Here is a 27306-nt window from a genome sequence, read left to right on the forward strand (position 1 = left end):
AACTGTTTAATGTCACACTGTGGAACATTCCAGGCAGAACAATGATGTATCCATAGAAACAAACAAGCAGGTGGCAGAACCCCTAACCAGAATGTTACACCGTGCAGCTTTAGATTTACAAATATGTTTAAGTTTAATCTTACCTATTATTTGTTTAATGTTTTTTTTTTTACAAGGATCTGTGAAGCTTTTACAGTGTTACTAAAGTCATTTTAAATCTATGTGTGAAGGACCAGAATATAAAATACACTTTAAATAAATTTTTAAGTGATAATATCCAACTTTCTGGAGGTGGAAAGTCACCTGCATGATTCTATGGTGAATTAAAGCCACACTTTGGAACATTCTCCACGGAGACAGACGAGTTTATGTGTAATATTCAAGCCAAAGGAACAACTTTTCCATAGAAACAAAAAGGAAGAGGATCTCAAGAAACAACATGTATTTATTCTAGTCTGTTTTTTGTTAAAAAGTTGAATGCTGTGGCTTTAAAATAAAAAAATATTTTGAGTTTGTCTTTGTTAATTAAAGTATTATGAAAGAAATTTAAATGAGAACTACAATTTCTCCAAACCTTTCCCAAAAACTAGAAACCGAGGGTACAAAATAAACTTTTAATACATTTTTAAGTGATAATATTCAACTTTCAGGAAGTGGAAAGTCAACTGCATGATGCGATGGTAAATTAAAGCCACACTTCGGAACATTCTCCATGGAGATAGACAAGTTTATGAAATATTCTAGTCAAAGGAACAACTTTCTTTTTTTCTTTTTTTTCTTCTTCTTCAGTGCAAGAGAAACAAAAAAACACTCTAAAAAACTAAGAAGAAAAAAAACAGTTTTAGTCTATTTTTTGGTTAAAAATTTACATACTGTGGCTTTAAAATAAAGACAATATTTAGAGTTTGTCTTTATTTTAAGTCAATGGTAATTAAAGTATTATGAAAGAAATGAAAATGAGAACTACAACATCTCTAAATTTTCCCAAAAAACTACAAACCAAATGTATAAAATACATTTTTAATACATTTTTAAGTGATAATATTAAACTTTCTGAAGAAGAAAAGTCACCTGCATGATTCTATGGTAAATTAAAGCCACACTTCGGAACATTCTCCGTAGAGACAGACGAGTTTGTGGAATATTCTAACCAAAGGAACAACTTTTTTTTTTTTCTTCCAGTGCAATAGAAACAAAAAACAAACAAACAAAAAACATGCTATTTTATTTAGTTATTTTTAAGTTCCGTACTGTGGCTTTAAAATTAAAATAAAAAATAAATATTTTAACTTCGGTAGTTAATGTATTACGAAAGAAACGAAAAGAACTACAACTTCTCTAAATCTTGACAAAAAACTACAAACCACGGGCAGTGTGACGTCATTGTGAAGCGACGGACGTTCAATACGCTCAAAACAATTGAAACCCGTTTTTATTCATTTACACAATATACAAACACATTAAATCCCACTATAGTCCATAAAGATGTTTGTGTCGTCAATATTACATTTCCGGAGTTTAAAAATATATTGTTTTTATAAATGAAATGAATTGCATCAGCTTCAGTGGAAGGACCCCTGTTTCCCGACACAGGCGACACATGCTAGTTAGAAACACGGGATTTATTTTGATTTGTCACTAAATATTAACAAAAGCAACACGCCTTTAACGTTATAACAGCTGGTTTGCTTAAGTTCGCAGCTGTTTGTTCAATATTTAGTGTTGAATTGGCGTAAATATCGGTTGTTTTTGTGGTTTATCGAGGCGTTCGCAGCGGCCGCCTTCGTCTTTCCTTTTCAGTCAAGATGGCGGGCGACGAGTCTGGCACAACTCTGGGGCAGCCGCATCTGTCCAAACAAGACCTCACCACTTTAGTAAGACACTTTTCTGCGTTTCCTGCTCGATTGTGAAGCTCTCCTGGATGTTTAGGGTCAAATTGGATGGTTAAATAGTGAGAGAATAGCCCGGGTTTTGGGTGATATCGGAGCCCGGTGTGTCGGTGCTCTTCCCCGGCACATGAGCGGCCCTGCCCGGCGTGAAGATCCGCACACGACACAGCCTAAAAAACATTTAAAGCTTCGTAATTATGCTTTTTATCTATTATTATTCTAGATCTAACATTATAAACGGGCACAAATTTGTTGTCTGTTACGAATCGAGCCGTTTATTTATTTAAATATTCAGTAAAAACACGACCTTCTCTTCTGTACAGGCCAGTGTGTATTGTATATTGTATTTACTTTTATTAGGTTAAAGCTGCAATGTGTAACTTTTCTGGTTGAGGCCTGTCACTTGCTTGTCTCCGTGGAGATGTTATTGCTTTGCCCAGAAGGTTTCACAGTGTGGCATTAAACCCATCCATCTGTCATATCCGACTTATCCAATTAGAGGCGTTTTATTGCAAAAAATACCTTGATATTATATTAATTATATGATATGATATTATTTTTGTATATTTGTTTATTTTATTTATTTTTTGTATTATTTATTTTTTTATTATTATTTAATTTATTTATTGTAGTTTTTTACTTTTACAGTTGAACATAATATCCATGTTGACATCAGTGCGTTCGTATTGACAGAAACAAGAACAACAACAAAAACAAAAAAAACATTCAGTGTCAGGGTTCCCACGGTCATGGAAATCCTGGAAAAGTCATGGGATTTTAGTGTCTCTTTCACTCAACTCCAGTGTTCTGTTCAGTTCTCATGAGTCTGTTCTGATTATTTGTGAACGTCTGCGCCTTTTGTTTAAAAGAGACGACAATAAATGCACTGACAGGATTTTAAATGTTTAATGTTGCAAAACCATGCAGTTTTGATTCCATTTGTGATGTACATGTTTAAAAAGTAGTATTCTGTTGAGGTTGCACATTATAAACAACCTCAGGAGTGTTCACATTTGAAACATGAACAGAAGAGTCCTCTGTGTTTCAGAACATGTTTGTAAAAGTCTAAACTACAAGTACATCATGTTTTTCTATTTAAAAGAAACAGGATGTTTAGTTTTGTGCAGAGGGTTTTCTGTTAATGATGACATGTTCTTTCCTCTGCAGGACGTGACCACACTCACACCTCTGTCTCAAGAGATCATCAGCAGACAGGCCACGATCAACATCGGTACGAAACCTCCAACATCACACTCTCACACTCTCACACTCTACTCAGGGCTCGGTGATGTGGGAACAGACTTGTACTTCTGGGGGGTCAGAGGGAGAGATGAGACTTTTTAGACAAAATGTGCAGACTCAAGTCAAAACTTGTGAATATGTGAGGTGACATAAAGAGACGCTCTGTGTCTCAGGTGCTTTGTAAAATAATAATCACCAGCAACATGCGCTCGTTTGTTGATATCGTGATCTGTCAAGCTTTCGATCTATTGATAATATTGATTTTGGGCACAGTCCTGACTCTGCTGCTGTGTTTGAGACGACAAACGACATTCTGTAGTCGTCCTGTTTGATTAAAGACGGATGGGGGCAGTTCAAATGAACATGGTTTAAATGCAGATTTCTGTTGTAATAATTGTGTTGTCTCCATACTAACATTTCAAACTTGATTTTGATGCTCAATACTGATTCTGATATCACTATGATAATAATTTAAAAAACTCTTTGTTTACACGACAGAATGTGATTTTCCACATTAAATGGTAGAACTTCATTTTCTGTTCCCGTTTGTCCTTATATCTGTGTGATCCCTCAGTGGTCCAGGTCTAAACCAGGTCTAAACCAGGTCTAAACCAGGTCTAAACCAGGTCTAAACCAGGTCTAAACCAGGTCTAAACCAGGTCTAAATGATCCATCTCTAGATTGTTCTAAAGACATTCTGTCAATGGGACCTTCTCAAATAAGGATCTAGTTTCGATACTTGTTTAAGTATCGATTAGTGCCTGATTTTCGATACTTTTGACTAATCCTTCGTGTCTTGTTTTGTGTTTGTTCAGGCACCATCGGTCATGTGGCTCACGGTAAATCCACGGTGGTCAAAGCGATCTCCGGAGTCCACACCGTCAGGTTCAAGAACGAGCTGGAGAGAAACATCACCATCAAGCTCGGCTACGCTAACGCCAAGGTGAGCTGCAGCCGCCGCCTGGTTTCATGGACGTCCTGATAACAGAAAGCTTTTACGCACAAGGAAGACATTTTTCTGAGTTTAAACCTTCATTTAACAAAATACAGCACTTGTCATTTATTTTTATGAGTCAAATCAGAACTACAGGCTCTATTGACGCTTACCGGAAGATGATGACGGATGACGATTTCTGGTGTCGTTTTCCAGTGTCATTTTCTGGTGTAGGATTCAGCAGCAGCGTCTTCACAACCTGCCAAAGCTTTCCACGGAGGACGGGACTCTTTTTTTTTTTTTTTTTTTTTTTTATGCATTTATTTTGGGCAAGTAAAGATTTACATTTATATACAATGGAACATATGACATAAGTGAAATCATAATAGAAATGAAAATAACAACAACTACTAATAACTATTATTATTACTATTTTGCCCAAAAAGGAGTGGGAAGAAGAAAACTTATTTAATCCCACCCCTACTCTTCATAATCTAACACAATGATCTTATTTTGCGTTTTTCAGACATTTTGAATTAAACTATATGAACTATTTACAAGTGCAGACAAGAGTCACTGTTATAGTTTGGTAGTAGAACATAAGTGCACCAACAATGGTAAAGTTAAGGAAACAGACAATGGTAAGAAACAACAAATACAAGTAATGTAATGGACAGAACAAACCAGCAATGGTAAGAAAACAACAAACATAAACCAGCGCTACAGAGGCAGTATTTTTCTAATATTATGACCCATTCTCCATATACTGTGACCATATATAATAACTCTAATCTTGTCTTCAGTGTCACTAAGAGGCCGCTGGATGAAACTGTCGATTTGCCAAACATAACAGAACGCCTCAGTGACATCTTTTTATTTTTTACTTAGTGTTACACAAATGAGGAAGAAAATGGATGGATAGAAGAAAAAATACAGTGACATCTAGATGAAGAAAACTGGGTAATTTTGTCAGAGTTTTTATCGCCAACGGAGCCCAGAGGAAGTCGTCATCCACATGTTTCTAAACGTCGCCGGTTTTGTGACTGTTTTGTGACACACAAGCGTGAATCGAGTCTATTGTGTAATTTAGACAAGTTTTGGCTGTGGTTTACATGATGGTTGCTAGGTAACAGTTGTGACATAAATGGACGTAAATCCATATCAGCCAATCAGGAAATAACATTATGAACATCAGCAACACTACAAAACTAGAAGAAAAAAAGCAAGATTTTTAGTCTAATGATTATCTGTCTGACCTGTCAAATTAATCTCACCCTAAATCTGGTGTAAAGCTTCTCCTCTTGAACCATCTCGTGTTTACATGTCGTCTTCTACAGATTAAATCTGATCGTATCACAACAGAAACTCCCCACATCTCCACACTTTTACAGAGAAAACGTCCACACGATAAATACTGAGCCCAAAAATATGTAACACAGTACAACAGACTTAGACTTAGACAAACTTTATTGATCCACAGGGAAATTATTTGGACACAGGACACACATCACAATAAAATATAATAACAAAGAAGAAAAAATAAATGGTAATAATACATTCTAAATAAGTAGCAAAAAATGGCAAAACACATATGAGACCGATGAGAAATAAGACATAATTATATAAATGTTTATGTACAAGTAAAAGTAAAAAAAAAAAAACAATACAATACAAAATACGACATATTCTGATTTACAGGCCTTTTAATCCTGTTTCTTCTGTTTCTGTTCAGATTTACAAACTGGACGACCTGAGCTGTCCACGACCCGAGTGTTACCGCTCCTGTGGCTCCAGTACTCCAGACGAGTTCCCCACAGACCTGCCCGGGACCCAAGGGAACTTCAAACTGGTCAGGTACAAAAAGAACCACATGTGTATCTGAAGGCGTCCTCACTCCTCCGCCGCTCTGTTTTTATCTCCATAAACTCACAGAGGAGTGTGTCACAGCAGGACTCACATCTGTCTCACTATTAAGAGTTATTTCTGCCGCTGGACTTACTTTCTCTGTTAAAAGCGTTCGCCCTGATGTGCAAAATGTAAACAAACAGCGCCGTGTGGTGACGTCATCGGGCCGTGGCTCAGTTTGGATGTGAGTTCAGAACATAGAACTCAGAACTCGAGCTTGAGCACGACACACATCAAAAGTCCTAGTGTGAGTCTGAACCGTGTTTATATAAATGGACAGGAAGTTCACACGTGGCTCTTCTGGCTCATTCTGACTCTGGCTCCCGTTGACTTACGTTGGAATACTGTGGGATCAGATATCGGCTTTAAAATATCGGTTGAGCAGATTTCCTGGTTGGACTTAAAAAATGATGTTATAAAATAATTGGCACTGGTCGTAGTCGCCCAGAAAAACTCAGTGTTTGAAGGTTGTTTTCTGGTTCTTTAAACAATAAATCACAGCTCCATAAAACATTTGGAGCAGTTTTGTCGTATTTTAGTTTTAGGTAAATAAATGTTGTTGATATCGGGTTTTGAAGGACACCTGATATCGGAATTTGTTTTGGAACAGGAAAACCTGGATTGGTGCATTTTCATTAGATTTTCCCTAAATTTAGACACTTTTATTCTTGAAAAGTACTTGTTTATAATATTTACTTATAATATTTTTGTTTACACATTTAATTCCTTTTGTACATTTGGTTGATCTGAAGTTGTTCTCAGAAAACTCACATTTAGATTCATTTTTTTTATCTGGTTTAGTTAAAGACGTGACTCCTAAACAGACGAGCGCCGCTGTGACCAGAGGAAACGACCTTTTGTTTGTAAATCGTTTGTGATCGATTAAACCTGAGTGAGTTTTGTTTGTTTGTTTCAGACACGTGTCGTTCGTGGATTGTCCGGGTCACGATATTCTCATGGCGACGATGTTGAACGGAGCGGCCGTGATGGACGCCGCTCTGCTGCTCATCGGTAAAACACAAGCTTCTCTGAACTGATTTTTATTTCTGTAAAACTGTAAAACGTCTCGTATCATGGAAAACTGACTCTTGTAGCTTTAGTCGTGTTCTAATGTTCCTGCTCAAAAACAGAGCTGGAGTTGTGTTTTGTTTCATTCACATGTTTGAGTAACGGTTCCTCGCTGTTTGTTTTTTTCCGTTTGTTTTTGTGTTTTCAGCGGGAAACGAGTCGTGTCCTCAGCCTCAGACGTCCGAGCATTTGGCCGCCATCGAGATCATGAAACTGAAGCACATCCTGATCCTCCAGAACAAAATCGATCTGGTCAAAGAGTCTCAGGCCAAAGAACAGTACGAGCAGATCCTGGCCTTCGTGCAGACTCTGTCCTCTGTCCTCTGTCCACTGTCCTCTGTCCTCTGTCCTCTGTCCACTGTCCACTCTGTCCTCTGTCTGTCCTCTGTCCACTGTCCTCTGTCCTCTGTCCTCTGTCCTCTGTCCTGTCTCTGTCCACTCTGTCCTCTGTCCCTCTGTCCTCTGTCCTCTGTCCTCTGTCCTCTCTCTGTCCTCTGTCTCTGTCCTCTGTCTCTGTCCACTCTGTCCTCTGTCTGTCCTCTGTCCTCTGTCCTCTGTCCTCTCTGTCTCTCTCTGTCTCTGTCTCTACTCTGTCCTCTGTCTCTCTCTACTCTGTCCTCTGTCCTCTGTCTCTCTCTGTCCTCTCTCCTCTGTCCTCTCTGTACTCTCTCCTCTGTCCTCTCTCTCTCTCTCTGTCTGCTCTCTCTCCTCTCTCCTCTGTCCTCTGTCCTCTCTCCTCTGTCCTCTGTCCTCTGTCCTCTGTCCTCTGTCCTCTCTCCTCTGTCTTCTGTCCTCTGTCCTCTGTCCTCTGTCCACACGACATTCACATTTTACACATTCTACACCTCAACATCTGAGAGAGACTGAAAGTTCTACACTCTTAGGGTAAACGTTGCGTCTCTTCCTCTTCTGTGTCGCTGTCGTCAGACTCAGCATCAGTTCCAGTTAGAATTATTCTGGTCTTTCTGAATCTGGACAGGATGGTTTCGGTGTCACTGAAGTCCAGACTTTGTCCATCATCCAGTGACTTCAGGAAAGTTTCATGGTTCATCCTCCCGGTGTCACAAGTTTCTCTCTCACTCCAAACTTTCTTTCTGCTGCTCGATTTTCGTTTTCAGCTGCAGATTTCACGACTCGCAGTTTGTAAATCTGCAGAATCTGATTTTGTTTTTCGGGGGCCTTTGTGTTCAATCTTCTCAGTCTTTGTCTTTATAAGTTTGATTAAATGTTAAATAGTTGAGTGGTGCAGAAGTAACGCTGCCATCGACTGACTTATAGTGTGAAAAATACAGTAATACCCCACCAGTGTCGGGGAGTAATGCAGATTACATGTACCGGAGTTAAGTAATCAGAGTACAAATGATGAGTAACTGTATTCAGTTACAGTTACTGTTTCAGTGACTGGTAATTGGATTACAGTTACTTTGTTGAAATAAATGGATTATACAGAGGGATTTTCCTGTTTTCACATTTTGGGCTAAATCCCACCTTTATTTTCCTTTTTTTTTTTTTTTTTTTTTTCGGTAATTCCACTTATTGCCGTAAACTGAACCAGGACTAAACCAGGACTAAAACCAGGACTAAAACCAGGACTAAAACCAGGACTAAAACCAGGACTAAACTAGATCTAAACCAGGACTAAATCATGCTGCTTGGACGTGTCTCCTCCTCTTCTATCAATAATATTTTTTAATACAGTTGAAATAAAGTCTGGGCTTTTTATTTTCTTTTATCAGACAAAACATCTTATGTTACGATTTCCTCGTCTTTGCTTTTCTACAGCAAATCAAGTAATCCAAAGTATTCAGATTACCTTACTCACTTTAAGTAATTTAATGGATTACGTTACAAACTACATTTTGGGGTATGTAATCTGTAATCTGTAGGGGATTACATTTCAAAAGTCACCTTCCCAACACTGTACCCCACAGAAGTCACATCCCCCTCTTTTAATGTTTCGCTCGGTAAAATACGAATAAATAAAATCCTGTTTATCTGCTTGTTCTTGTCGTTTCCTCGGCAGTAAATGTTGTGGTGTAATTCCAGGCACGGTGGCAGAGGGCGCTCCCATCATTCCCATCTCGGCGCAGCTCAAGTACAACATCGAGGTGGTTTGTGAATACATCGTGACGAAGATCCCCGTGCCCGTCAGAGACTTCACCTCCGAACCGCGGCTCATCGGTACGAGACTCCGCCCGCTTTTACACATTCGAGTTTAAAGGGCCAAAACTGTTTAAGTCGTGTTCTGACGCTGTTCCCTCCTCAAAAACTCACCTGGACAGCTCCTTTTACCTTTAGTTCAGTAGAGATCGACAATTCCAGAGCTGAAACAATCCAAATGATTCTAGTGAAGGAGTGTGGAGTTTGTGAGGAGGAAACTACATTAGAACAGATCAGAAAACGGTCTCATACAGGCCCTTTAAAGAGTATTTTTAACTTAAACTTTGACTTAAATCCTGCTGTGTCTCTGTAGTGATCCGATCATTTGACGTGAACAAACCGGGGTGTGAAGTGGACGACCTGAAGGGAGGCGTGGCAGGAGGCAGCATCCTCAAAGGCATCCTCAAGGTTTGGAGAATGGCCCTTAAAAAAAAAACTTTAACAGAACTCTCGCTGTGTTATAAATGAGCATTTTGTCAGCAGATTAGAAAGAGGAAGGAAAAGACGCTGGTTTGACGACCCCTGAGTTAAAAATTTTAGTAGCACAGAAAAAAAATTAGGGCACAAGTAGGTTTTTGTTTTGAACGTTTATTACAGTGCAGAATTTAACACCAACACCAACTTACGTGAATGAATTTTATACCAAAAATAAAATAATTCTGACTGATTTTCTCCTTCGTGACGCTGGTTTTGGGTCAGATCCTTGAGTCGTGGATCTGCCCAAAGTTTCTTTCTGCAGACGAACAGAAAAAACTGAATTGAAAAAAATTAAACTTCAGATTCAGGGTCTGTTTACACAAGAACGTTTGCGGGTAAAACGACACAATATTTTATGGGAAGTGTCTTTTGTTTAGACCAGACATGTCAAACTCACAAGTTTGGCCTGTGATATAATTATATTTGGCCCGCGAGATCACATCAAATCTGTATCAGAGCTGCGGCCGCACACAGATCGACATTATTTATTTAAGCTGTTATTATTTTATATTCTGTTTGTTCTGGATTCAATGTTTAAGCAAAACTATTATTAAACATTTATTTTAATAAGAAAAGGTTTAACATTACAGATCTGGAAAGAAGAGAAAACATGCAGATGTTGTTGAAATTTTTTAATAAATATTTAGTTTGGCCCACGACTTAGACCCAGTTTTTAATTTTGGCACAAACGTACCAAAGATCTGTGCTTGATCATGATTCTAAACTCCTAGTGCGAGTACAACCTTAATGTTTCATTCATTTTGGAATGTTTAACTTGTCATGTTTCGTCTGTGCTCAGGGTTCTTCTTATTGTGGGCTGCAAGAAAGCACTCACACACGTGCACCTGTGTAATTTTTCACGTTCACAAGCTGAAATATTTGCTCACAGATGTGAGTAAAATGGGCACTAGAGCTGTGGTTTACGTGTGTGTGTTGTTTGTCTCAGGTGGGTCAGGAGCTGGAGGTGCGTCCGGGCATCGTGTCCAAAGACCAGGACGGTAAACTCATGTGTAAACCCATCTTCTCCAAAATCGTGTCTCTGTTCGCCGAACACAACGACCTGCAGTACGCTGCCCCCGGAGGACTCATCGGTAACTACAACAACACTCCACAGAATACAATACTACAAATACTCACATAAACTCATACTCACACATGTCCTGCTTTAGTCCTGCTTTAGAGTTGTGTCAGTGTCATCAGATAGTTTTAATATTAGCATTTATCTGTGCTGACTGGAGGCACTGCTGTGTCTGACTGAGACTTTAATCTGAGTTAGAATTAGACACTGTTGAATATTCCACTGTAGACATGATCAAAGTGCATAGAGTCTTGGTGTTTTGAAATGCCTGACCTCTGACCCTCGACCGTCTCTCAGGCGTGGGCACAAAGATCGACCCGACGCTGTGCCGCGCCGACAGGATGGTGGGGCAGGTGCTCGGGGCGGTGGGCGCTCTGCCCGAGATCTTCACCGAACTCGAGATCTCGTACTTCCTGTTACGACGACTGCTCGGAGTGCGCACGGAGGGAGACAAGAAGGCCGCCAAGGTGAGAGGGCGTCTGACACGAAAGGAGGGCATCTGTGTGACCTTTGTGTGACCTCTGACCGACCCTCTGACCTCTGCCCTCCGCCCCTCAGGTCCAGAAGCTGTCGAAGAACGAGGTCCTGATGGTGAACATCGGCTCTCTGTCCACCGGGGGCAGGGTGAGCGCGGTCAAGGCCGATTTGGCGAAGATCGTCCTCACAAACCCGGTGTGCACGGAGGTGGGAGAGAAGATCGCCCTGAGCCGCAGAGTCGAGAAGCACTGGCGGTACGTAGACCGGGTTTAGACCTGGTTTAGACCTGGTTTAGACCTGGTTTAGACCTGGTTTAGACCTGGTTTAGACCTGGTTTAGACCTGGTTTAGACCTTGCTTTACGCCTGGTTTAGTCTTGTTTTACTCTTGTTTTACTCCTGTTTTACTCCTGGTTTTAGTCCTTGTTTTTGTCTTTATCTTTTCTGGGTTTAGACCCTGTTTAGTCCTGCTTTAGACCTGCTTGAATCTTTGTTTTGTCCTGGTCTTTGTCCTGGTCTTTGTCCTGGTCTTTGTCCTGGTCTTTGTCCTGGTCTTTGTTCTGGTCTTTGTTCTGGTCTTTGTCCTGGTCTTTGTCCTGGTATTAGACCTGCTGTAATCCTGCTTTAGACCTTTTTGAATCTTTGTTTAGTCCTAGTTTTAGTCCTGGTTTTAGTCCTGGTTTTAGTCCTGCTTTAGACCTAGTTTTAAACCTGCATTAGACCATCTTTAGACATGCTTTAGTCCTGTTTCAGTCCTGATTTTAGACCTGCTTTTAGACATTCTTTAGTCCTGATTTAGTTCTGATTTAGACCTGCTTTAGACCTACTTCAGTCCTGCTCGAATATTTGTTAAGTCCTGGTTTTAGACCTGGTTTTAGTTCTAATTTTAGTCCTGGTTCACACCCGCTTTAGTCCTGCTTGAATCCTTTTTTAGTCATAGTTTTAGTTCTGGTTTTAGACCTGCTTTAGACCTTTTGGATCTTTGTTTAGTCCTGGTTTTAGACCTTCTTTAGACCTGATTTAGTCCTGGTTTTAGACCTTCTTTAGACCTTCTTTTGACCTGGTTTTAGTCTTGCTTTAATGAAAATCTTCCTTTACTTTCCTCTGTGACTCGTCCTGTCTCTGTGTCTGTTTTTTTCTCTTCAGTCTGATCGGTTGTGGTTCGTTTTTAACCTCATGTCTGTTTTTTTCTCTTCAGTCTGATCGGTTGTGGTTCGTTTTTAACCTCATGTCTGTTTTTTTCTCTTCAGTCTGATCGGTTGGGGGCAGATCCGCAGAGGAGTGACCATCACCCCGACCGTGGACGACGACTGAAGCTGCGCCGCCGCCTCCTGCTTTATTTTATTTAGTTTTTTTATTATTTCGCTTCAACAGTTTCCTCCTTTTGTCCAAAGACACGAGGTCGAGACTGAATCTTCTCCAACATCTCCAGAAGAACACACACATCTGTCTGTCAATAAACTCATTTGGACGAAACACGATTTTATTTCTCCTTTTTCAAAACTCCATTTCACTTTTCTACAAATTAAAAAACAAATTTACTTTAATTCCACGATTTTATGCAGGTTTAGTCTCACTTATTAGTATTTTGTATCATAATTCTCATTTTGTATCTTTAGTTTTTATTCTTTAAAGGTGCACTGGAGCGTAGAGATGTTTTTTGCCTGAAATGTTCCACAGTAGGGCATTAAACATCTGCCTTGGATTCCAGGTGTTTTCTAGCTCAAAAAAACCTTTAAAAACACGACTTCTTACCACGTGCGGGCTCGCTTCTCCGTAGATCTGACCGTTTACTTGTTATAAGTTTATTTCCAGACTGAAACCATCGAGGCAAAGCTGTAACATCTCCATGGAGACGAGCAGAAAAGTGACGTAGTGTGGCTTTAGCCTCATACAGCGTGTCCCAAAACATTTGAGATCATTTCGCAGGTCGATCATTTTGGCAATTCTCGTTGAAATAACCTCAAATTTTCCCAGAATGTTTAGAAACAGATGAAGATTTTAGATTTAATGTTTTTTGTTTTTGTTCTGTTTTCAGCTTGAGACGTTCAAAGAGGAACAGACGTCATTTTGAGTCTTGGAGAAATTGACCAGACGCCCCTGTTTTCCCCGGGACAGTCCCAGTTCTGAGTCTCTGCAGATTTATCCCAAAGCCACTGATTTGTCTCAGTTTCATACAAAAAATGTCCCAGGTGTTTATATTTTTGACCAGTTTGATCTCTGACAACAGTAAAGAGAGACAGAAACTGACATTTGTTTAGATAAAATACAGAAAAGCTGCTGAAAAACAAAGAAAATGTGACTATACTGACTCACATTAGTGACGAGTGTGTAACAGTTTTCCTTAATAACACTCGTTTTTACAATTTTATTATTACCAGCCTAAACCAGGGTCGTCCCAGTTTTTATTTTGAAAATCTGGTCAAGACTCTGCTGACTTCAATGCAAAATTTGGAAAAACTTCAACAAACAACAAATTTAGACTTGGTACCAAAAATGTAAAGAGGAAGGATCTACGGAAGCCGAGAGGGTCACAACAAACGCAAACGCTGCAACAAATACAAATGCGACAACACAACAAAAAAAGCCACAACACAACAAAAAAAGCCACAACACACCAAAAAAAAAGCCACAACACACCAAAAAAAAAGCACAACACACAAAAAAAAAGCCACAACAACACCAAAAAAGCCACAAAGGAAATGACCGCGGGACTCTGTATTTGTAATGCAAACGTTTGCAACAAATAAAACACAACACAAACGCAAATGCCACAACACATTAAAAAGCCACAACACACCAAAAAGCCACAACGGAAGTGACGGCGGGACTCTATTTTCCGACAGACCGATCAAGCGGCAAGTGAAGAAGAAGAACTACAACGTGAAACGAATAATGATAAAACAATAAATTACTTTTACTTACGTTTCCAACTTCTCCGTTCCTTTACTTTTCACGTTGTAGTTCTTCTTCGCTTGATCGGTCCGTTGGAAAATAGAGTCCCACGGTCACTTCCGTTGTGGCTTTTTGATGTGTTGTGGCTTTTTAATGTGTTGTGGCATTTGCGTTTGTGCTGTGGCGTTTGTATTTGTTGCGGCGTTTGCATTAAAATAAAGTCCCGCGGTCATTTCCGTTGTGGCTTTTTTTGGTGTGTTGTGGCTTTTTTTTGTGTTGTTGCATTTGTATTTGTTGCGGCGTTTGCGTTTGTTGTGACTTCTCTCGGGTTCCGTAAGGATCTGGTACCAACGTGAACATCAGAAGAAAAAGTCGAGCAAGTTCATGAAAAACTCTCGCTGTAAGGAGAATGATGTTTTGATGTAACATTTGGAAAAAACTTCAACTGGTAAACAGATTTATGTTGCGTGACAAGACAGAATTCTTGATATTTTCTCTTGTCATCTTCATTTAAAGTCTGAACGAGCTGCAGACGGTTTCATTTCCAATCGTTTCCTCGGGATTCGTCAAACTGTCATTCGAGGAATCTGGGTTTCCAAACTCGTTTCTCTTTACAGCGAGAGTTTTTCATGAACTTGCTTGAACTTCTCCTCTGATGTTGATGTTGGTACCAGATCCTTCCTCTTTACATTTTTGGTACCAAGTTTTTCCAAATTTTGCCCTGAAGCCTGCACAGTCTTGGGTGAAATTTGTTGTCGAAATTTGTTTGTTAGTTTGTGAAGTTTTTCCAAGCTGCACAGTCTTGGGTGACCAGATTTTCAAAATAAAAAACTGAGACATCCCTGGTTTAAGTTGATAATAATAAAATTGTGAAACGGGTGTTAAATTAAGGAAAACCGTTCCACTCTCTGATCTAACGTGAGTCGATTTAGTCACGTTTTCGTTGTGTTTTGGTCAGTTTTAAGCAGCTTTTCTGTATTTTACCCAAACAAATGTCAGTTTGTGTCTCTCTTTACTGTTGGCAGGGATCAAATTGGTCAAAAATAGAGACACTTGGGACGTTTCTTGCATAAAACTAGGACAAATCTGCTGGGACTCAGAACTGGGACTGTCCCGGGTAAATGGGGACGTCTGGTCACTCTGTCCAAGACTCAAAATGACTGACTTCTGTTTTGGGAGTGAAGGACACGACTCGACCTGAAAACAGAACAAAAACAAAACATTAAATATAAACTCTTGATCTGTTTCTGTACATTTCTGTGAACATTTGAGGTTATTTCAACACGTATTGCCTAAATTTCTGTTCTGTGAAGTGATGTGAGTTTTCTGGGACGCGCTGTATTTGTCAACAGAACAATGCCGCGTGTTTCGCAATCGTCCTGTAGTTCTGCGCGCCGCTCTGTTTACAAAGTCACCGCCTACATTTCCCACAATCCCCGGCCTTACGCAAGCGCCGCAAGACAATCCTTCACAATAAGACGCTGACCGACATTTGCCCGTTTAAATGTCCGTGTGAATCTGCGTCGGAGCTTTTATTTTGAAGGTGAGTTGTGTCTTGACTTCGCCTCTGGGCTGGGACCGGCCGAGCACGGGGAGGAGGAGGCCGGTCTGAACCTGGACTAAACCTGGTCCAGTCCCGGAGCTGGAGGACGGTCTCCGCGTGGACAGGCGCGGGTTTGACCGGGGACATGAGGCTGAGCGTGTCCGCCGCGGTGCTCCTCTCCGCCGCCGCGTACTACGTGTATCTGCCGCTGCCCCCGGGAGTCTGCGAGCCCTGGAAGCTCATGCTGCTGGACGCGCTCTTCAGGAGCTTCATGAGCGCGGTGAGACGCACCGGGGACACGGGAGAGGGGACAGAGACGAGGACAGGACTGGGACAGACGCACGGACACCGGGGACAAGGGAGAGGGGACAGAGACGAGGACAGGACCGAGAGAGACGCACGGACACCGGGGACACGACTGGGGACAGGAGACAGGGACAGAGACAGGACCGGGAGAAACGCCTGTACATCGAGGCCAGAACTGGGGACAGGAGCTAGAGAGCAGAGACGCACGGACACCGGGGACAAGAGACACACAGGGACAGGAGCGAGAGAAGGGAGGACTTGGCCCGGGGGAGAGACGCACTGACACTCGGCACAGAACTGCGGGAGAGGACAACGGGGACAAAAGACAGAGACGCACGGACACTGGGGACAGGAGCGAGGGAGAGGAGAGGACTTGACCCGGGGAGAGACAGAGAGACAGAGAGAGACAGGAGCCGGGCTCTGACACCGGGGACAAGGGTCAAAGAGAGGACGGATACCGGGGACAGGGCCAGGGGACAAGAGCCTGACAGAGGGACAGGACCGAGAGAGGGGAGGACTTGGCCCGGAGAAAGACGCACTGATACCAGGGAGAGAGAGAGAGAGACAGGTGCCGGGGTTTGGGCTCTGACACCAGGGACAAGAGCCAGAGACAGGAACAGGACCGAGAGAGGAGGGAGAGAGAGGGGAGGACTTGGCCCAGGGAGAGCGAGACAGAGAGAGGGAGAGAGACAGGAGCCGAGGACATCAGGGACAAGAGCCAGAGACGAGGACAGGACCCAGAGAGGGAAGGAACTGACCCGAAAAGAGACGCACAGACACCAGGGACAGAAGCGAGGGACAAGGGCCAGAAAGAGGGACAAAACCAAGAGACAGAACCGAGAGAGGGGAGGATTTGGCCCGGGGAAAGACGCACTGACACCAGGGACAGAACAGGAGGACAAGAGCCAGAGAGAGGGACAGGGACAGGACAGAGAGAGGGGAGGACTTTATTTGAACCGGGGAGAGACGCACTGACACCGGGGACAGGACCGGAGAAAGAGAGTGGACCTGGACCCGGAGGGGGACAGGAGCGGGGACAAACGGGGACAAACGGGGACATGAGTTCTGAATGTGTCTCACTGAAGCTGCAGTTCTGACCTGGTTTATTTTGAATCTCTGTGTAATAACCGAGTCTGTATTTAGTGTTTTTTTTTCTTCAGTATCAGGTCATTTTCTTTCCTTAAACTCCTTCACTCCCCGTGGACTTGTCTCCTTGTCTCCTTGTCTCCTTGTCTCCTTGTCTCTTGTCTCGAGTTTGTGGAATGTCTGAATCCAACATGAAAAAAAATGCAGATAATTTAATAAAGAGCTCAGCACGAGACTCGCTCTGAAACAATACGAGGACTTTACTTGAGAATAATACGCTCTCCTTAAAGCTTTACTGTGCAACTTTTCTGCCGGAGAGTCTCGTTTCCACGGCGACGTCAAACACTTCCCCACAGTTTCGATTCAAAACCAAAAAACCCACCCGACCAAACCTGCATTTTTACTCGTATCGCGGTCGCCTCTCCACAGATCTGACCTCTAACTTGACCCGGTGGTGTTTCTTGCTTGTTTCCATGGAGATTTTGAGTTAATGCCGGACTGTGGGACATTCCGGACAAGGCAGTAACATCTCGTACGGTGTAATCTGCACATTTGGGCCACGTTGATGAGTTTTTAATGTTGTTTTTACGGAGACAAAGCTGATATTTTCTTGCAGACGCGTTTGTGGAGATTTTCACAGATTTCACCGACCACCACCGATTTTTTTAAGCGTCTATAAGTTTTTAAAAGCGTCTGTAACTGTTCTTTAGTGATGACAAAACCCCAGACCGGTGTAGTTTTGCGTTCAGAGGAGAGGAGAGAGGAGAGAGCAGGAGGGTGAACTGGATTTTCTCGTCCCCACGCCCCTCGGCTCCTGAAGCTCTGCGCTCGGGCGGAGCTCAGCCGAGAACAGAACGTGATTTTCAACATTATTTTCTGTTCTGTTCCCACGTGGCCTCGTGTCTGTGGAATCCCTCAGTGGTCCAGGTCTAAACCAGGTCTAAACCAGGTCTAAACCAGGTCTAAACCAGGTCTAAACCAGGTCTAAACCAGGTCCAAAGGTGAGTGAGTTTTATCTGAGCAGAACAAAAGTGCCGAGATATGGAACTGGGCTCAAGTTTAAGGGTCTGTCCATCATAAGTGTTTCTGTGTGTTTCTGTGTGTGTTTCTGTGTGTGTTTCTGTGTGTGTGTGTGTGTGTGTGTGTGTGTATAGGATCAGACAGTGAGGTCAGGTTGTGTGTGTAAACTGCACTGGGCGTTGTGCAGCTCCGGGGCCACATTCGTCCCTTTACTCGACTATGATTGGCTCGTTTATGCTCATTTGGAATCACAAAATAAATACAAATATTTTATGATTTGACCTCATGCGTCGTCTCCGGGGGGTGGAGAGTCTCTGCCTCGAGTGGAGGAGTTCAAGTCTGTCGGGGTTTTGTTCTCGAGTGAGGGGAGGATGGAGCGTGAGATTGACAGGTGACAGCGTGAGATTGACAGGTGCAGGTGCAGCGTGAGATTGACAGGTGGACAGGTGCAGCGTGTGCAGCGTGAGATTGACAGGTGGACAGGTGCAGCGTCGGCAGTGATGCGGTCGCTGTATCAGACTGTTGTGGTGAAGAGGAGCTGAGTCTCTGTTCCTCCCCTCACCTCTGGTCATGACCTGAAGGACCAGATCCACGATACAAACGACACAAATGAGTTTCCTCCGCAGGGCGTCCGGGCGTCTCCCTCAGAGACAGAGTGAGGAGCTCGGAGTAGAGCCGCTGCTCCTCCACGTGGAGAGGAGCGTCTGAGGGGAGGACGTCTGTTCTGACGTCTCCTGGACGTGTCCCTCAGGAGGTGTTCATGTCCCAGCGGGAGGAGGAGGAAGACCCAGGACACACTGGAGGGACTCTGTCTCTGGACTGGACTGGGAACACCTCAGGTCCCCCCAGAGGAGCTGGAGGAAGTGTCTGGGGTGAAGGAAGAAAATGGATGGATGGAGCTCGTGCCTGGACTAAAGCTGCATTGGTTTTATTTCAGAAATGTTTTTTTTAAAGCAGTGTCACTTTTTCGTTGCTGCGTCAAACATAAACTCAGTCTGAGCCGCTCGTCAGAACAATGAGATTTACTGATTTTTATCAAGAAATACAATTAATATTCTGTAGAATTGAGTTCAGCATTTTGGCCTCCACAATTTTTTTCTGTTCCTCATGTGGTTCCATGAAAAAAATAATAAAATAATTTCCCTCCTCTGACACATGATCCTTTGCTCAGGGCAGAGAAGAACATTAGAAACAAAAAACTCTGTAATGTCATGGTACGATCGTTATAGTTAAGATTTTGATTAAAAACAAAAAAACAGAACATTATCCAGTTTTTTTATTTTGTTGAAATCATGTTTAAAGTCTCAGAAAAATGTGCTGCTTGTGTAAATTTTGCTGAAGGTTCTGGATTCAGTCCCCGGGTCGTCCTGGTCTGTCTGTGTCTGGGCGGGTTTCCTCCAGTTTCCCTCATCAGAACTAAAAAAAAACCTGCACCAGAGACGACAGGTCGACCTGAGCTCTACGACCTGAGCTCTACGACCTGAGCTCTACGACCTGAGCTCTACGACCTGAGCTCTACGACCTGCACAAAACATCTGAGACCAAATCAATCAATAAGAAATAAATCAACTTTTTAACACAAAAATGTGACGTCATCAGTTTGGGAAATGACTGTTGTCTCCTGTCTCACCTGTCTCACCTGTCTCCTCTCACCTGTCTCACCTGTCTCCTCACCTGTCTCCTCCTCTCACCTGTCTCCTCTCCCTGTCTCACCTGTCTCCTCCTCTCACCTGTCTCCTCCTCTCACCTGTCTCACCTGTCTCCTCCTCTCACCTGCTCCTCCTCTCACCTGTCTCTCACCTGTCTCTCTCCTCTCCCTGTCTCACCTGTCTCACCTGTCTCCTCCTCTCACCTGTCTCCTGTCTCACTCCTCCTCTCCTCTCCCTGTCTCCTCCTCTCACCTGTCTCCTCTGTCTCACCTGTCTCCTCTGTCTCACCTGTCTCCTCTCACCTGTCTCTCTCTCACCTGTCTCACCTGTCTCACCTGTCTCCTCCTCTCATCACCTGTCTCCTCCTCTCACCTGTCTCCTCTCCTCTCCCCTGTCTCACCTGTCTCCTCCTCTCACCTGTCTCACCTGTCTCCTCTCTCCTCTCACCTGTCTCCTCCTGTCTCACCTGTCTCCTCCTCTCACCTGTCTCACCTGTCTCACCTGTCTCTCACCTGTCTCCCCTGTCTCCTCCTCTCACCTGTCTCACCTGTCTCCTCTCCTCTCACCTGTCTCCTCCTCTCACCTGTCTCCTCCTCTCTCCTGTCTCCCCTGTCTCCTCCTCTCACCTGTCTCACCTGTCTCCTCCTCTCACCTGTCTCACCTGTCTCCTCCTCTCACCTGTCCTCTCTCTCACCTGTCTCACCTGTCTCCTCACCTGTCTCACCTGTCTCCCCTGTCTCACCTGTCTCCTCCTCTCACCTGTCTCACCTGTCTCCTCCTCTCACCTGTCTCTCCTCTCACCTGTCTCCCCTGTCTCCCCTGTCTCACCTGTCTGTGTGACAGGGTGAGCTCCTGCACGGCCTGGGCGTCCTTCACAGGGTGCACCTGTTGAATCGTCTGGTGTCTCTGGTGGAGGAGGTGCCGCCGCGCTCCAGCCCCGCCCTCCTGGTCACTGACTCCGCCCTCTCCGGCGTCCCCGCCCGCGTGTTCCGGCCGCGGGGGGGGCGGGCGCTCAAGAGGGGCGTGCTCTACTTCCACGGAGGCGGCTGGGCTCTGGGCAGTGCACGTGAGGCTCACACGTGCACGCTCCTACACTGACACTGTTCACACGTCACAGGGACGACACGCCGGGGGGTTCTGCGTGTGTGTCTATGGGGGAATGTTCAGCAGTTACCGCGGTGACACACTGCACACATTAACACATTAACAAACACAGACAAAACAGTTTAAGAGTTTAACAGATTCTAAATGGACCAGACAGATTGTGTTAAAATAAAACTCCGATTAAAATTCTAATTTGAGTAACAGAGCTTCAGACAGAGCAGTGCCTCCAGTTAGCGTCACATCCCAGGGAGCTGCTGTAGGTCTGACAACTGAATATCCTAGTGTGACCAAACGTCTGTTTTTTCCCTGGACATGTCTGTTTTTTGTGTTCTGTCCTGGGCGTCCGGGTTTTTTTTTTTTTTTAATTGATGGAAATGTCCAGGTTTTCATTACTGACTAATGACTAATGACTTGGACAAGAAATTCTCCGTTTTCTGTCCTGGTTGGGACAAGTGGGAGGCCATGTGCACCCCCCCCCGGTAAAGTGTCCGGGTTTTCACAAACGGAAATATGGTCACTCTAGAATATCCAGTCTGCAAAAGTCAAATCCACAACATGTTTTTTTCCCCCCGATCATTTCGATCAGTAAGAAACTCCATCTGACACACAACACGTCTGGGAGGGCATCTGACACACAAGGACAGGAGGACGGGAGGGCATCTGACACACAAGGACAGGAGGACGGGAGGGCATCTGACACACAAGGACAGGAGGACGGGAGGGCATCTGGGTTAATCGTGTGTTTCTTTCAGGGATGCGTTCGTACGACCTTCTGTGTCGCAAAATGGCAGAAGATCTCGACGCTGTGATCCTGTCAGTGGAGTGAGTGTCCTCCTCTTCCTCTTCCTCCTCCTCCTCCTCCTCCTCTTCCTCCTCTTCCTCCTCTCTCTCCTTCCTCTTCCTCTTCCTCCTCTTCCTCCTCCTCCTCTTTCCTCTTTCCTCCTCTTCCTCCTCTTCTTCCTCTTCCTTCCTCTTCACCTCCTCTTCTCCTCTTCTTCTTCTGTTCCTCTTCCTCTTCCTTCTACTTCTTACACACTTTCTTCTCCTCTCTCTTCTCTCTTTGACATGTTGATTTCTTTCTTCTTTCTTCTTTCGTTGTCAAACTGGAGGAAATTCAATTTGTCGATTGCGACAAAATTTTGTTGTGCGAACTGCGAGGAAACGACAGTTTGAAAAAGCCTCTAAGAACCGCTGCATAAACCACATAATCCCCAAGCGCCGGCGAGTCACTTACACTAGGGAATTTGATTGACAACCTGACAGCCAATAGAAAATGAGGGAGTCTCATTTTCTATTGGCTGATGTTTATCTGGCCTCAACACGTCCACAGTTGATGAATTTTCATTCTTTTTTTTTTTTTTGATCATCATAATTACAAAGCTGCTGCGTCTCTGTAATGGTATTTTAAACTTTCATTGACAATTTGAAACAAACAAACAAAAACAAAAAAAATCCTAGATACAACCTTTAACTCTCCTCTCTCCTTTCATTTCTCTGGCTCAGATCTGTACTTCACTGTCCTCAAAGGAGCGACCCGAGGCTTTTAGGTGGAGATGTACAGCAGACTGAGGTCCTGTGTTGCTCTCTCGTCTGTGTTGGTTCTTGTGAAGTGTCTGTTTTGTTTCTCCAGTGTCACTGCAGAATGGAGTAGAGCACGTTGCTTCGTTTGGTGCTCTGTGTTTTGTCCTTTTAGGATTTCACCCACCGCAGCACAAACTTGGAGTTACTCAGACATTAGGACACAGGACCCGAGTGGTTCTTACGAGCACAGAGGGAAAGAAGAAAGAACAACATGTGCAGAAAGCTCAGCGAAGTGAAGACTGCAGTGACACTGGAGAAACAAAACAGACACTTCACAAGATGATGAACCAACACAGACGAGAGAACAACACAGGACCTCAGTCTAATGTTCATCTCCACCTAAAAGCCTCGGGTCGTTCCTTTGAGGACAGTGAGGTACAGATCTGAGCCAGAGAAAAAGGGTTTGAGAGTTAAAGAAACTATTTTTGTTAAGAAAGACAATCCTTAAGCCAAAGATGTTCATTTTGTCTTCTTATGTACTTTAACTTCTTGAGGTTTTTTCTAAAGACAATACCGTAAAGTGTATTTGCCTTGTTGACATGTTTCTGCTGCTGCTGCATCTTCAGAACCGTCCCTGGTGTTGGTGGTGAAGTGTCGTGTATCAGATGTCGTTACTTTCTGTGGCCGCGGTCAGTCTGATGGACCTGAAAAAAAGAACCCAAGAAGTTAAAGAGAATCCTTCCTTAAACTGAAAAATCATCATCAGTCTCCATCTACAACTCCACCTTCAAAGGATTCTGCTGATATGTCCCTCACTCAGATACAGACGAACAGACTGAGCTACAAACAGAAACTATAAACAAGTGTGTGTGTTAGTTCCATAGTAGTTTCAGTGTAGTTAGCTCCTCCGTTCAAGCAGATATAAGGAAGTGTCACCAGCGTCTGAACACAACTGAAGAAGCAGCTTGGATGAACTGAGAAACATTTTCGACCTAAACAAACTTTTGTCCAGTCGACAAATTGAGTTTCTCCTTTGACTTGGACGACTGAGGGATTTTTCACACTTCTCTCTCTCGTCTTCAGTTACGGTCTTGCTCCGGAGTCGGTGTTCCCGGCGCAGTACGTTGACGCTCTGTCGGCGTCACGTTCTTTTCTTTCCTCGGAGACGTGGAGCAGATTCGGTTTGGACCCGGACAGACTCTGTATCTCCGGGGACAGCGCCGGAGCAAACCTGGCCGCCGCCGTCACCCAGACCGTGAGGAAATATTACAACAATAATGTGTCACTTTTTGGTTTGGAGTCTGTCACCTGCTCGTTTCCATGGAGACGTCACTGCTCTGTCTGGAATGTTCCACAGTGTGAATTTAAACAGCTCCACTTTACATTTATTGAATCACAGGTGCAGGATTTATAACTCAAAGAAAAACAAAGTGAGCGGGGTCGCCTCTCCACAGATCTGACCTGTAACTTGGTCTAGTTTGGTCTCCTTGAAGATAGAAAGGTTTAATGCCACACTGTGGAACATTCCAGACAAAGTAATAAACCAGGAAAAAAACGGGAATAAACCAGGACTAAACTAAACCAGGACTAAACAAGGACTAAACCTCAAAAATAGCTAGAAAAACAGACATAGACAAAGATAAAAAGGTTTAAAGTCATACTGTGGAACATTACAGACACAACAATAACATCTCCATGGAGAAAAAAAAAAAACATTTGACGAACGCTCCACCAGAAAAGTTCCACAGTGCAGCTTTAAATGTTCTCTATTTTGTGTAGGACAGGATTTAACTCTGGTTTTTATGTCATGAAATGTCCCACAGTGGGGCTTTAAACATAGACTGTGTACACGAGTGGACTCAGGGAGGGCCCACGTTGGCGAGCTTCATTTCTAAATTCAGTCTGTGGGTTTATCTCTGTTCTGTTGTGCTGAAATGTTCCGCAGTGGAGCTTTAACCTGTCCCCTCCCGTGTCTGTTTGTCGTTTGCAGTTGTGCTCGGACCCGTCGCTCCGGTCGTGCCCGCGCCTCCAGGCCCTCGTGTACCCGGTGCTGCAGGCGCTGGACTTCCAGACGTCGTCGTACCAGCAGAACCGGGCCGTGCCGATCCTGTACCCGCCCGTCATGGCCCGGTTCTGGCTGCAGTACCTGGACGCCGACCCGCTCCTGGAGCCGTCGATGCTCCAGAACCAGCACAGCGCCGCCCTCGACCCCGACACGCGCGCCAAGATCAACTGGACCGCCCTCCTGCCCGCCCATGTACGGAAACACTACCTGCCCGTGGGCGTGGCCGGCGGCGGCGACTCGGGGGCGGGGCTCGCTCCTGTGTTCCTGGACGTGCGGGCGGCGCCGTTGTTGGCGGACGAGGCGGTTTTGAGCCGGACTCCTCGGGCGTACATCCTGACGTGTGAGTTCGACGTCCTGCGTGACGACGGGCTGATGTACGCTCGCCGGCTCCTCGACGCCGGCGTCACCGTCACCAGCGATCACTACCACGACGGTTTCCACGGCTGCATGGTGTTCGCCCACCTCCCCATGATGTCATCGGTGGGGAGGCGGAGTCTGGACGGGTTCATACGATGGCTGGACCAGAACTTATGACCTGAAGTGAAAACAAAAAAGAGTTTAATTTAAAACAACAGAATTACGGGTTTTATGTGAAAGAAGCAGGACCACGACAGAAAAAATACAACTTCATCGTTCTACATGTGTGTTTGTGGTAGAATGTTCAGCGGTTACCATGGAGACACAAAGCACACACTAAGTTTTAAGTTTTAAGAATGTACAAAAGTGATTTAAAGAGCACATTTTATTGATTTTTATTGAGCACATGTTTGATTTTAGTGTTTTGTGAAGATCTGTGAAATATTTAAAGAGACGTTTATTATGAAACAGGTTGAAATGTTCCGTATTGTTCTTTTTCTGATTTTGTGATCTGTTCTAGTGTCGTTTCCTCCTCACAAACCGACCCGGAGCTCTGTTTTGTTTCACTAGAATCATTTTTGTCGTTTTAGCCTCATTTAAACTGCTTCACTCCTCAGCGCACCGACAGAAACTCGAGACTTTCTGTTGACAACTGAACTAAATTAAAACGTGATGAAGGAGCAGCGTTAGAACACGAGAGGAGGCTCCAAAAGACTCGACTTTACAGAACACTCCGTCTTTAAAATGAACAAGTCCAGCTCTGTTTGTGACGAGGAAACAGTGGAGCTTTAAAACGGTTCTAAAATATTTTATCACTGGATTTAAAGAATGATTTTATTTCAAACTGTCTGGGCTTGTTTTATTTTATTCTATTTTTTCAAATTCTATTCTATTTCAATCTATTTTATTCTATTCTGTTTTATTTTTTTCTATTTTATTTTATTTGATCTATTTTAGTTTATTTTTATTTATTTTTATTTTACTCTACTTTTATTTTATTCTATTCTACTTTATTTTATTTTTATCTATTTAATTCTGTGTTTTTATTTTATTCTATTCTACTTTATTTTATTTTTATCTATTTAATTCTTTTTTTTTATTTTATTCTATTTTATTTTATTTTTAGCTGTTTAATTCTGTTTTTTATTTTATTCTATTTTATTTTATTTTTAGCTGTTCTGTTTTTTTTTATTTTTATCTATTTTATTCAGTTTTTATTTTATTCTATTCTAATCTATTTAATTCTGTTTTATTCTATTCTATTTAATTTTATTCTGTTCTAATCTATTTTATTTGATTTTGTAATTGAATTGAAACAAACCACTAAAAAAAAAATAAAAATGTGGAAGAAATGAGTGGAAGTCCGGCGGCGAGTCTCGGTCTGGGTCTGAGGCTCTTAAAGGTGCATTGTGTAACTTTTCCGCTCGTTACCATGGTGATGTGATTATTAAAAAAAAAAAAAATCTCAACCCTCCAGTGAGTTTGATTTTGTGTTAAAAAAAAAAAAAAAAAAAAAAAAAGCTTCAGTTCAGGTTTGTTGTTGTTGTTGTTGTTGTTGTTGTTGAACAGCAGAGGGCGCCACACTCCACCTGTCTGTTTGGTTTAGGCTCAAATCCTTCTTTCACTCTCTTTACCTCTCTCTCTCTCTCTCTCTCTCTCTCCTCTCTCTCTCTCTTCCCTCCTTCTCTCTCCCTCCCTCTCCTCCTCTATTTCTCTCTCCTCTCTCTCTCTTTCCTCTCTTCTCTCCTCTCTTCTCTTCTCTCTTTTCTCTCGCTCTTCTCTCCTCCCCCCCCCTTCTCTCCTCTCTCTCTTCTCTTCGCTTCTCTTCTCTCCTCTCGCTCTTCTCTCTCTCTTCTCTTCTCTCTCTTCTCTTCTCTCTCTTCTCTTCTCTCCTCTCGGTCTACTCTTCTCTCGCTCATCTCTCTCCCCCCCTCTCTCTCCTCTCTTCTCTCTCTTCTCTCTCTCTCTTCTCTCTCTCTCTTCTCTTCTCTCCTCTCGGTCTACTCTTCTCTCGCTCATCTCTCTCTCCCCCCCTCTTCTCTCCTCTCGCTCTTTCCTTCTCTCTCTTCTCTTCTCTCTCTTCTCTTCTCTCTCTCTCTCTCTCCTCTCGCTCTTTTCTTCTCTCTCTCTCTTCTCTCGCTCTTCTCTTCTCTCTCCCCCCCTCTTCTCTCCTCTCGCTCTTTTCTTCTCTCTCCCCCCTCTTCTCTCCTCTCTCTCTTCTCTTCGCTTCTCTTCTCTCCTCTCTCGCTCTTCTCTCACTCTCTCTCCTCTCCTCCCTCTCTCTATCCCTTTTCTCCTCTCTCTCTTCTCTCTTCCCTGTCTCTTCCCTCTTTCCTGTCCTTCCTCTCCCTCCCTCTCTTCCCTCCTTCTCTCTCACTCTCTCCCTCCCTCTCCCCTCTTCTCCTCCATTTTTCTCTCCTCCGCTCTCTCTTCCCTTCCCTCTTTCCTTCTCTCTCCTCTCCTCTCCTCTCTCTTTTTCTCTCTCTTCTTTCTCTCTCTTTTCTCTCTCTTTTCTCTCTGTCTCTTTTTTCT

At 43.5% G+C, this 27306-nt stretch overlaps 2 protein-coding genes across 2 annotated transcripts; both read left to right on the forward strand.

The window, feature by feature from the left end:
* Positions 1 to 1578: 1578 nt before the first annotated feature.
* On the forward strand, positions 1579 to 12704 carry eif2s3 (eukaryotic translation initiation factor 2, subunit 3 gamma). The gene is made up of 12 exons (XM_055150999.1): positions 1579 to 1874; positions 3057 to 3120; positions 3947 to 4074; positions 5798 to 5919; positions 6887 to 6981; positions 7187 to 7349; positions 9062 to 9219; positions 9512 to 9606; positions 10622 to 10766; positions 11051 to 11220; positions 11312 to 11484; positions 12479 to 12704. The coding sequence occupies exons 1-12, from the start codon at positions 1806 to 1808 to the stop codon at positions 12540 to 12542; spliced, it is 1446 nt and encodes a 481-aa protein (XP_055006974.1). The 5' UTR covers positions 1579 to 1805; the 3' UTR covers positions 12543 to 12704.
* A 2980-nt stretch (positions 12705 to 15684) lies between these two features.
* LOC110164321 (neutral cholesterol ester hydrolase 1-like) lies at positions 15685 to 25618 on the forward strand. The gene is made up of 5 exons (XM_020929360.2): positions 15685 to 15946; positions 20571 to 20793; positions 21584 to 21653; positions 23436 to 23607; positions 24343 to 25618. The coding sequence occupies exons 1-5, from the start codon at positions 15812 to 15814 to the stop codon at positions 24949 to 24951; spliced, it is 1209 nt and encodes a 402-aa protein (XP_020785019.2). The 5' UTR covers positions 15685 to 15811; the 3' UTR covers positions 24952 to 25618.
* Positions 25619 to 27306: the final 1688 nt, after the last annotated feature.

The sequence above is a fragment of the Boleophthalmus pectinirostris genome, unplaced genomic scaffold (assembly GCF_026225935.1).
Source record: "Boleophthalmus pectinirostris isolate CB_2022bp ecotype Guang Dong unplaced genomic scaffold, ASM2622593v1 HiC_scaffold_15, whole genome shotgun sequence".
NCBI lineage: Eukaryota > Metazoa > Chordata > Actinopteri > Gobiiformes > Gobiidae > Boleophthalmus > Boleophthalmus pectinirostris.

Coding starts and splice junctions, on each gene's coding strand:
- eif2s3 (XM_055150999.1), top strand. CDS start 1,806: ATGGCGGGCGACGAGTCTGGCACAACTCTGGGGCAGCCGCATCTGTCC. Junction 3,121..3,946: donor ACAGGCCACGATCAACATCG/GTACGAAACCTC, acceptor GTGTTTGTTCAG/GCACCATCGGTCATGTGGCT. Junction 10,767..11,050: donor TGCCCCCGGAGGACTCATCG/GTAACTACAACA, acceptor ACCGTCTCTCAG/GCGTGGGCACAAAGATCGAC.
- LOC110164321 (XM_020929360.2), top strand. CDS start 15,812: ATGAGGCTGAGCGTGTCCGCCGCGGTGCTCCTCTCCGCCGCCGCGTAC. Junction 20,794..21,583: donor CTGGGCTCTGGGCAGTGCAC/GTGAGGCTCACA, acceptor TGTTTCTTTCAG/GGATGCGTTCGTACGACCTT. Junction 23,608..24,342: donor CCGCCGCCGTCACCCAGACC/GTGAGGAAATAT, acceptor TGTCGTTTGCAG/TTGTGCTCGGACCCGTCGCT.